Source organism: Cetorhinus maximus, unplaced genomic scaffold (genome assembly GCF_964194155.1).
Source record: "Cetorhinus maximus unplaced genomic scaffold, sCetMax3.hap1.1 HAP1_SCAFFOLD_3412, whole genome shotgun sequence".
In the NCBI taxonomy this organism is placed as follows: Eukaryota; Metazoa; Chordata; class Chondrichthyes; order Lamniformes; family Cetorhinidae; genus Cetorhinus; species Cetorhinus maximus.
In genome coordinates, this window is record NW_027599325.1 from 16,542 (window position 1) to 28,147 (window position 11,606).

The window sequence follows — 11,606 nt, forward strand, 5'->3', positions numbered from 1 at the left end:
CAAACTAATCCCACTATCCCGCTTTCTCCTCATAGCCCAGTATCAATCCCCAAACTAATCCCACTGCCCTGCTCTCTCCCCATAGCCCAGTATCAATCCCCAAACTAAACCCAGTGCCCCGTTCTCTCCCCATAGCCCTGTATCAATCCCCAAACTAATCCCACTGCCCCGCTCTCTCCCCATAGCCCAGTGTCAATCCCCAAACTAATCCCACTGCCCCGCTCTCTCCCCATAGCCCTGTATCAATCCCCAAACTAATCCAACTGCCCCACTCTCTCCCCATAGCCCAGTATCAATCCCCAAACTAATCCCACTGCCCCGCTCTCTCCCCATTGCCCAGTATCAATCCCCAAACTAATCCCACTGCCCCGCTCTCTCCCCATAGCCCAGTAACAATCCCCAAACTAATCCCACTGCCCCGCCCTCTCCCAATAGCCCTGTATCAATCCCTAAACTAATCCCACTGCTCCGCTCTCTCCCCATAGCCCAGTATCAATCCTCAAACTAATCCCACTGCCCCGCTCTCTCCCCATAGCCCTGTATCAATCCCCAAAATAATCCCACTGCCCCGCTCTCTCCCCATAGCCCTGTATCAATCCCCAAACTAATCCCACTGTCCCGCTCTCTCCCCATAGCCCAGTATCATTCCCCAAACTAATCCCACTGCCCCACTCTCTCCCCATAGCCCTGTATCAATCCCCAAACTAATCCCACTGTCCCACTCTCTCACCATAGCCCATTATCACTCCCCAAACTAATCCCACTGCCCCACTCTCTCCCCATAGCCCAGTATTAATCCCCAAACTAATCCTACTGCCCCGCTCTCTCCCCATAGACCAGTATCAATCCCCAAGCTGATCCCACTGCCCCGCTCTCTCCCCATAGCACAGTATCAATCCCCAAACAAATCCCACTGCCCTGCTCTCTCCTCATAGCCCAGTATCATTCCCCAAACTAATCCCACTGTCCCGCTCTCTCCCCATAGCCCAGTATCAAACCCCAAACTAATCCCACTGCCCCACTCTCTCCCTATAGCCCAATATCAATCCCCAAATAATCCCACTGCCCCACTCTCTCCCCATAGACCAGTGTCAATCCCCAAACTAATCCCACTGTCCCGCTCTCTCCCCATAGCCCAGTATCAATCCCCAAACTAATCCCACTGCCCCGCTCTCTCCCCATAGCCCAGTATCAATCCCCAAACTAATCCCACTGCCCCGCTCTCTCCCCATAGCCCAGTATCAATCCCCAAACTAATCCCACTGCCCTGCTCTCTCCCCATAGCCCAGTATCAATCCCCAAACTAATCCCACTGCCCCGCTCTCTCCCCATAGCCCAGTGTCAATCCCCAAACTAATCCCACTGCCCCGCTCTCTCCCCATAGCCCAGTATCAATCCCCAAACTAATCCCACTGCTCCACTCTCTCCCCATAGCCCAGTATCAATCCCCAAACTAATCCCACTGCCCCGCTCTCTCCCCATTGCGCAGTATCAATCCCTAAACTAATCCCACTGCTCCGCTCTCTCCCCATAGCCCTGTATCAATCCCCAAACTAATCCCACTGCCCCGCTCTCTCCCCATAGCCCAGTATCAATCCCCAAACTAATCCCACTGTCCCGCTCTCTCCCCATAGCCCAGTATCAATCCCCAAACTAATCCCACTGTCCCACTCTCTCACCATAGCCCAGTATCACTCCCCAAACTAATCCCACTGCCCCACTCTCTCCCCATAGCCCAGTATCAATCCCCAAACTAATCCCACTGCCCCGCTCTCTCCCCATAGCCCAGTATCACTCCCCAAACTAATCCACTGCTCCGCTCTCTCCCCATAGCTCTGTATCAATCCCCAAACTAATCCCACTGCACCGCTCTCTCCCCATATCCCAGTATCAATCCCCAAACTAATCCCACTGCCCCACCCTCTCCCAATAGCCCAGTATCAATCCCCAAACTAATCCCACTGCCCCGCTCTGTCCCCATAGCCCTGTATCAATCCCTAAACTAATCCCACTGCCCCGCTCTCTCCTCATAGCCCAGTATCAATCCCCAAACAAATCCCACTGCCCCGCTCTCTCCCCATTGCCCAGTATCAGTCCCCAAACTAATCCCACTGCCCCGCTCTCTCCTCATAGCCCAGTATCAATCCCCAAACTAATCCCACTGCCCCACTCTCTCCCCATTGCCCAGTATCAATCCCCAAACTAATCCCACTGCCCTGCTCTCTCCCCATAGCCCTGTATCAATCCCCAAACAAATCCCATTGCCCCGCTCTCTCCCCATAGCCCAGTATCAATCCACAAACTAATCCCACTGCCCCGCTCTCTCCCCATAGCCCAGTATCAATACCCAAAATAATTCCACTGCCCCGCTCTCTCCCGATAGCCCAGTATCACTCCCCAAACTAATCCACTGCTCCGCTCTCTCCCCATAGCTCTGTATCAATCCCAAACTAATCCCACTGCCCCACTCTCTCCCCATAGCCCAGTATCAATCCCAACGTAATCTCACTGCCCTGTCTCTTTCCTCATAGCCCTGTATCAATCCCTAAACTAATCCCACTGCTCCGCTCTCTCCCCATAGCCCAGTATCAATCCCCAAACTAATCCCACTGCCCCGCTCTCTCCCCATAGCCCTGTATCAATCCCCAAACTAATCCCACTGCCCCGCTCTCTCCCCATAGCCCAGTATCAATCCCCAAACTAATCCCACTGCCCCGCTCTCTCCCCATAGCCCTGTATCAATCCCCAAACTAATCCCACTGCCCCGCTCTCTCCCCATAGCCCAGTATCAATCTCCAAACTAATCCCACTGCCCATTCTCTTCCCATAGCTCAGTATCAATACCCAAACTAATCCCATCGCCCTGCTCTCTCCCCATAGCCCTGTATCAATCCCCAAACTAGTCACACTGCCCCACTCTCTCCCAAAGCCCTTTATCAATCTAAAGCTAAGCCCAGAGCCCTGCTCTCTTTGCAGGTGCAGACATTTCCCATTGTGACTGATGTTCAGACTATTCCCAGTCTGACAAACATTCAGACTGTTCTGAGCCTGTTATTCAGACTGTTCCTTGTGTGATTGATATGCAGACTGTCCTGGTGTGGCTGCTTTTCACACTTTTGCTGCTGTGACTGATATTCAGACTGTTGCCAATGTGACTGATATACAGGCTGTTCCCATTGACTGATAAACACATTGTTCCCAGGGCGACTGATATACAGACTGTTCCTCGTGACTGATATTCACACTGTTCCCAGTCAGACTGATATTCACACTGTTCCCAGTCAGACTGATATTCACACGGTTCCCAGTCAGACTGATATTCACACTGTTCCCAGTCAGACTGATATTCACATGGTTCCCAGTCAGACTGATATTCACATGGTTCCCAGTCAGACTGATAGTCACACGGTTCCCAGTCAGACTGATATTCACATGGTTCCCAGTCAGACTGATATTCACATGGTTCCCAGTCAGACTGATATTCACATGGTTCCCAATGTGACTGATATTCACATGGTTCCCAATGTGACTGATATTCACACGGTTCCCGGTGTGACTGATGTTTACACTGTTTCCTGTGTGGCTGATTTTCACACTGTTCTCAGTGAGTCTGATATTCACACGGTTGCCGGTGTGACTGATGTTTACACTGTTTCCTGTGTGGCTGATATTCACACGGTTCCCAGTGTGTCTGTTATACAGACTGCTCCCGATGATATAGACTGTTCCCAGTGTGACTGATATTCCCACTGTTCCCAGTGTGACTGATACACAGACTGTTCGCTGTGTGACTGCTATTCACACTGTCCCCAGTGTGACTGATATTCGCATGGTACCAGGTGTGTCTGATATTCAGATTGTTCCCAGTGTGATTGATATTCTGACTGTTCCTGGTGTGACTGATAAACAGACTGTCCCTGGTGTGATTGATATTCACATTGTTTCCTGTGTGAGATATTCACACGGTACCAGGTGTGCCTGATATTCAGATTGTTCCCGGTGTGATTGATATTCAGACTGTTCTCAGTGTAACTGATATACAGACTGTTCCCAGTGTGACTGATAGGTAGACTGTTTCCAGTGTGACTGATATTCAGGCTGTTCCCAGTGTGACTGATCTGATATATAGACTGCTCCCGATGATATACAGACTGTTCCCAGTGTGACTGATATTCCCACTGTTCCCTATGTGACTGATATTCACACAGTTCCCAGTGTGACTGATATTCAGACTATTTCCAGTGTGACTGGTATTCACACAGTTCCCAGTGTGACCTGATATTCAGACTGTTTCCGGTGTGACTGATATTCACATGGTACCAGGTGTGTCTGATATTCAGACTGTTCCCGGTGTGACTGATATTCACACGGTACCAGGTGTGTCTGATATACAGACTGCTCTCGATGATATACAGACTGTTCCCAGTGTGACTGATATTCAGGTTGTTCTCAGTGTGACTGATATACAGACTGCTCTCGATGATATACAGACTGTTTCCGGTGTGACTTATATTCACACGGTACCAGGTGTGTCTGATATTCAGATTGTTCCCGGTGTGACTGATATTCAGGCTGTTCTCAGTGTAACTGATATACAGACTGTTCCCGGTGTGACTGATATTCAGGCTGTTCTCAGTGTGACTGATATACAGACTGCTCTCGATGATATACAGACTGTTCCCAGTGTGACTGATATTCCCACTGTTCCCTATGTGGCTGGTATTCACACAGTTTCCAATGTGGCTGATATTCACACAGTTCCCAGGGTGACTGATACGCAGACTGTTCCCAGTGTGAGTGATATTCTCACTGTTCCCAGCGTGACTGATATTCAGACTGTTCCCGGTGTGACTGATAAGTCACATGGTTCCCAGTGTGACTGATATTCAGACTGTTCCCGGTGTGACTGACATCAGACTGTTCCAGGTGTGTCTGATATTCAGACTGTTTCCGGTGTGACTGATAAGTTATATGGTTCCCAGTGTGACTGATATACAGACTGTTTCCGGTGTGACCGAAATTCACACGGTACCAGGTGTGCCTGATATTCAGGCTGTTCCTGGTGTGACTGATATTCACATGGTTCCCAGTGAGAATGATATTCACACTGTTTCCGGTGTGACTGATATTCACATGGTTCCCCATGTGACTGATATTCAGACTGTTCCCAGAGTGGCTGGTATTCACAAGGTTCCCAGTGTGACTGATATTGAGGCTGTTCCCGGTGTGACTGATATTCAGACTGTTCCCGGTGTGACTGACATCAGACTGTTCCCGGTGTGACTGATATTCACACTGTTTTCAGTGTGACTGATATTCACAAGGTTCCCAGTGTGTCTGATATTCACAAGGTTCCCAGTGTGACTGATATTCAGACTGTTCCCGGGGTGACTGATATTCACACTGTTTTCAGTGTGACTGATATTCACAAGGTTCCCAGTGTGTCTGATATTCACAAGGTTCCCAGTGTGACTGATATTCAGACTGTTCCCGGGGTGACTGATATTCAGACTGTTCCTGGGGTGACTGATATTCAGACTGTTCCCAGTGTGAACAATATACAATAGCCACACTCTGACACTTGTGAGTCAGTGTAACTTTATTAAACATATTAACAGTTGAAAGTTTTGTCACAGATTTAAGCTCAGTTATAAATCTACACAGCATGCAGTCAGTACATTTCTACTTTTTTTTGTCCATCTCTAGACTCTAATCTAAAAACACAATTAGTTTGTTTTTTTCTCAAGCTATTTAGCGAGAGAGAGAGAGAGGTGACAGATGACAGGACTTTTAGTGTTAAAGATCTGAGCTCCTCACTAAGCGGTGACTCCTTCAGTGTTGAATATCTGCTGGGGCTTGGTGAGCTACTGGGGGCTTTGACAAATTTCACCAATAAATTCCTCACTGAAAACTCCAAGAGAGGGACGGAGAGAGAGAGAGAGTCAGGGAGAGAAAGCGAGAGAGTCAGGGAGAGGGGGAGGGAGAGAAAGTGAGAGAGACGGGAGAGGGGGAGGGAGGGAAAGTGAGAGAGACGGGAGAGGGAGAGAAAGTGAGAGAGACGGGGAGAGGGGGAGGGAGAGAAAGTGAGAGAGTCAGGGAGAGGGAGAGAAAGTGAGAGAGTCAGGGAGAGGGGGAGGGAGAGAAAGTGAGAGAGTGAGGGAGAGGGGGAGGGAGAGAAAGTGAGAGAGACGGGAGAGGGAGAGGGAGAGAAAGTGAGAGAGACGGGAGAGGGAGAGGGAGAAAAAGTGAGAGAGTCAGGGAGAGGGAAAGGGAGAGAAAGTGAGAGAGACGGGAGAGGGAGAGAAAGTGAGAGAGTCAGGGAGAGGGAGAGGGAGAGAAAGTGAGGGAGACGGGAGAGGGAGAGGGAGAGAAAGTGAGAGAGTGAGGGAGAGGGGGAGGGAGAGAAAGTGAGAGAGACGGGAGAGGGAGAGGGAGAGAAAGTGAGAGAGTCAGGGAGAGGGAGAGAAAGTGAGAGAGACGGGAGAGGGGGAGGGAGAGAAAGTGAGAGAGTCAGAGAGAGGGGGAGGGAGAGAAAGTGAGAGAGTCAGGGAGAGAAACTGAGAGAGTCAGGGAGAGGGAGAGAAAGTGAGAGAGACGGGGAGAGGGAGAGGGAGAGAAAGTGAGAGAGACGGGAGAGGGAGAAGGAGAGAAAGTGAGAGAGACGGGAGAGGGAGAGGGAGAGAAAGTGAGAGAGACGGGAGAGGGAGAGAGAGAGAAAGTGAGAGAGACGGGAGAGGGAGAGGGAGAGAAAGTGAGAGAGACGGGAGAGGGAGAGGGAGAGAAAGTGAGAGAGACGGGAGAGGGGGAGGGAGAGGGAGAGGGAGACAGAATCAGACAGAGACATATGAAGAAGTACCGAGACCCGAATGGTAAGGATGGTAGAAAGGACACAGGTACATACAAAGACCGAGAGACGGAGATACAGGGAGCGGCACAAGGGCAAGGAGCCAGGGGTAGACAGAGAGAAAAAGAGGCAGGAAAGTAATTGGGGGAACTTGTTGATGGTGGCAAAGGATTGAGAATTGGGGTCATTCGGGTCAATTTTTATTGATTTGTTCTCAGGGTATGGGCATCGCTGGCTAGGCCAGTGTTTATTGCCCATCCCTAATTGCCCCTTGAGAAGGTGGTGGGTGAGCTGCCTTCCTGAACCGCTGCAGTCCCTGTGGTGTAGGTACACCCACGGCGCTGTTAGGGAGGGAGTTCCAGGATTTTGTCCGTGTGGTGTAGGTACACCCACGGCGCTGTTAGGGAGGGAGTTCCAGGATTTTGTCCGTGTGGTGTAGGTACACCCACGGCGCTGTTAGGGAGGGAGTTCCAGGATTTTGTCCGTGTGGTGTAGGTACACCCACGGCGCTGTTAGGAAGGGAGTTCCAGGATTTTGTCCTTGTGGTGTAGGTACACCCACGGCGCTGTTAGGGAGGGAGTTCCAGGATTTTGACCCAGCGACAGTGAAGGAACGGCTGATATATTTCCAAGCCAGGATGGTGAGTGGCTCGGAGGGGAACTTCCAGGTGGTGGTGTTCCCATGTGTCTGCTGCCCTTGTCCTTCTAGATGGTAGAGGTCGTGGGTTTGGAAGGTGCTGTCGAAGGAGCCTCGGTGAGTTGTTGCAGTGCATCTTGTAGATGGTACACACACTGCTGCTACTGTGCGTTGGTAGTGAAGGGAGGGAATGTTTAAGGTTACGATCAGGAGATCTTAAAAAAATAGGTGCAGGGGTAGCATTCGGTCCATTGAGCGTGGCTGATCCGATTGTGGTCTCAGCTCCGCTCTCCTCTCTGTCCCTCCATACCCCTCGCCTCCCCCTGTCGATCAGAAACCTGTCTAACTCAGCCTCGAATATATTCAACGCCCCGGCCCCCACTGCTCTCTGATTGGGGGGGAGAGAATTCCACAGACTGACCACCCTCGGAGAGAAGAAATTCCTCCTCATCTCCATCTTCAACAGGAGACCCCTCATTCTGAAACTGTGTCTCCCCCTCCCCCTCATTCTAGATTCCCCCACGAGGGGGGTAAACATCCCCTCAGCCTCCACCCTGTCCACCCTCAGGATCTGATATGTTTCAATAAGATCACCTCTCATCCTTCTAAACTCCAATGGGTACAGGGCCCAACCTGCTCAACCTTTCCTCATCAGACAAATCCCCTTCATCCCGGGAATCAGCCCAGTGAACCTTCCAACGTGAGGTGTTTTTTTTAATGTTGTTTGTGGGATGTGGGCATCTCTGCCCGTCCCTAAATGCCCCTTGAACTGCGTAACTCACTTGGCCATTTCAGGGGGGAGGCAGTTAAGAGTCAACCACATGGCTGTGGGTCTGGAGTCACGTGTAGGTCAGAGCGGGTAAGGACAGCAGATTTCCAGATCAGTTTTTACAACTATCGGTGAGAGCGTCATAGGACATCGCGATATTTATTGAATTCAGATTTCATCGTCTGCCATGGTGGGGTCTAAAGTCAGGTCCTCAGAGCGTTGCCCTGGGTCTCTGGGTTACTCGTCCAGTGACAATATCACTACACCATCGCCTTCTCCTCCTGAAGTGAAGAGTGGATGGGCTGCTTTGTCCTGGACGGTGTTGAGCTTCTTGAGTGTTGTGGGAGCTGCACTCATCCAGGCAAGTGGGGAGTATTCCATCCCACTCCTGACTTGTGCCCTATGGATGGTGGACAGTCTTTGGGGAGTGAGGGGAGTTTGTGATGGCAGCTACAGAAAGCGTTAGCAAGACCCAAAGACCCAGGTCAGTGTTAGTGTTCACCAACAATGCTTCCATCCAATAGGCTAGTGTCTTCAGTTGATCAAAAACGGAATCCTGTTGCTCCGTGCCCAGATACCGGGGGCACACGGTAACACCTTGTCACCCTCTGACACGCTGTCGCCTCCACGTAGACATTGTTACCACATCACGGCAACTTCCCAGAGTTTCCCCTGTAAGAGTTTCCAGACAGTTAATGTTGGTGGTTTGTCGGCTCAGAGAGCTGAAAGGGGGGTGTGCGGGAGGGGTTGTAGATGGGGGTCAGTGATCCCGGTGTTTGGGAAACTGATAGTCTCATCGGTGATCTCGGTATTGGGGTTGGGGGGTTTGATGAATCCTCGGTGGTGATGGCGATTGCTCAGTTTGATTCTGCCAATGTTGGGGATCTCTGGTTTGATTCTGGACAATGTCGGTGATCTCTGGTTAGGTTCTGGTCAATGTCGGTGATCTCTGGTTTGATTCTGGTCAATGTTGGTGATCTCTGATTAGGTTCTGGTCAATGTTGGTGATCTCTGGTTTTGTCCTGGTCAATGTCAGTGATCTCAGGTTAGGTTTTGGTCAATGTTGGTGACTTCTGGTTTGGTTCTGGCCAATGTCGGTGATCTCAGGTTTCTTTATGGTCAATGTTGGTGACCTCTGGTTTAATTCTTATCAATGTTGGTTCTGGTCAAATTGGCAATCTCTGGTTTAATTCTGGTCATTGTCGGTGACCTCTAGTTAGGTACTGGCCGATGTTAGTGTTCCCAAGTTTGGTTCTGGCTGTAGTTGCTGATCACTGATTTAATTCTGTTCAATGTCCGTGATCTCTGGTTTAATTCTGGTCAATGTTGGTGATCTCGGGTTTAATTCTGGTCAATGTTGGTGATCTCGGGTTTAATTCTGGTCAATGTTGCTGATCTCTAGTTAGGTTCTGGTCAGTGTCGGTGATCTCTGGTTATGGTCTGACTGACATTGGTGATCATTGGTTAGGTTCTGGTCCCTGTCGACGATCCCTTGGCCGGTTGGCAGCGATGTTTGGTTTTGGTTCTGGCCGGCGGTCTCCAGGGTTAGTAGTTCTCTTTGGCGTGGATGCGCTGGTGTTTGATGAGGTGAGAGGAGAGGATGAAACCCTTGCCGCAGGTCTCGCACTTGAACGGCCGCTCCCCGGTGTGCAGGTGCTGGTGGGTCTTGAGGTGGGAGGACTGGATGAAGCCGCGGCCACAGACGGTGCAGAGGAAGGGCCTCTCTCCGGTGTGCACCCGCCGGTGCTCAACCAGCTGGTAGGGCTGCTTGAAGCCCTTGGAGCAGACGGGGCAGACAAAGGGCTTCTCACCGGTGTGGATGCGGCGGTGGGACACCAGGTGGTGGGACTGGGTGAAGCGTTGGCCGCACTCGGGGCACTGGAAGGGCTTCTCCCCGGTGTGGAGCCGCTGGTGTTTGCGGAGGGTGCAGAGGATGGTGAAGCTCTTCTCGCAGATCGAGCACTTGAATGGCCGCTCGCCGGTGTGGACGATGCGGTGTCGAATCAGCCCCGACGGCTGCTTGAAGCCCTTGCCACACAGGGTGCAGACGTAGGGCCGCTCGCCAGTGTGGACCCGCTGGTGCATCACCAGGTCCGACGACTTCTTGAAGGCCTTGCCGCACTCGGAGCACTTGCAGGGCTTGAGGTCGGGGGGCCCGGCCCTGGGGCTGCCGTCGGGGGGCCGGTAGGTGCGGAGGTAGGGGGGCCGCTCGCCCGCCTTGCCGTGGCTCTGCTGGTGCTTCCGCAGTGCCGACGGGTAGTAGAAGCCCCGGCCGCAGTCCTCGCATCGGATGGGCCGGTCCTCGGCGTGGACCACCTGGTGTCGGCGGAGGATGGAGGGGTGGGTGAAGCCCGAGCCGCAGACAGGGCAGACGAACGGCCTGCTGCGGGTGTGGACCCGCTGGTGCTTGAGCAGCCCCGAGGGGTGCTTGAAGGTCTTGGCGCAGATGGGGCAGGCGTGCGGCCGCTCCTGGGTGTGGACGCACTCGTGCCGCGCTAGGCAGTAGCGGTACTTGAAGGTCTTGGCGCAGATGGGGCAGGCGTGCGGCCGCTCCTGGGCGTGGATGCGCTGGTGGTTGACCAGCCCCGAGGAGTGCTTGAAGCCCTTGTTGCAGTGCGGGCACTTGAAGGGTCTCTCGGCGCGGTGGGTGCACTCGTGGCGTTCCAGGCCATAGCGGTACTTGAAGCCTTTGGCACAGACGGAGCACTTCAGCGGCTTGTCTGCCTCCAAGGCCAGGGCCCCTCTCCCCTCGCTGGCCTCCTCCCCCATCGCAAACACGGCCCTCCCACCCGGGTCATACCCGCCCTCCACCTTCCGAATCCCCATCATCCCCACCGACTCCCTCCCTCCCTCCATCTCCCCAATCCCCATCATCCCCACCGACTCCCTCCCTCCCTCCATCTCCCCAATCCCCATCATCCCCACCGACTCCCTCCCTCCCTCCATCTCCCCAATCCCCATCATCCCCACCGACTCCCTCCCTCCCTCCATCTCCCCAATCCCCATCATCCCCACCGACTCCCTCCTTCCCTCCATCTCCCCAATCCCCATCATCCCCACCGACTCCCTCCCTCCCTCCATCTCCCCAATCCCCATCATCCCCACCGACTCCCTCCTTCCCTCCATCTCCCCAATCCCCATCATCCCCATCGACTCCCTCCCCCCTCCCTCCATCTCCCCAATCCCCATCATCCCCTACCGACTCCCTCCCTCCCTCCATCTCCCCAATCCCCATCATCCCCACCGACTCCCTCCTTCCCTCCATCTCCCCACTCCCCATCATGGCTATCGTTATCCTCTCTCCCTCTTCCTCCTTCACTATCTCCCTCCCATCCATCCCCTCCCCAATCCCCATCA

The 11,606-nt window shown here is 52.8% G+C and overlaps 1 protein-coding gene across 1 annotated transcript; it reads right to left on the minus strand.

The window, feature by feature from the left end:
* Positions 1 to 9,794: 9,794 nt before the first annotated feature.
* On the minus strand, positions 9,795 to 11,075 carry LOC144678008 (uncharacterized). Its single transcript, XM_078537940.1, has one exon. It carries the CDS (start codon positions 11,073 to 11,075, stop codon positions 9,795 to 9,797), a length of 1,281 nt encoding a protein of 426 aa, XP_078394066.1.
* Positions 11,076 to 11,606: the final 531 nt, after the last annotated feature.

Coding starts and splice junctions, on each gene's coding strand:
- LOC144678008 (XM_078537940.1), bottom strand. CDS start 11,075: ATGGGGATTCGGAAGGTGGAGGGCGGGTATGACCCGGGTGGGAGGGCC.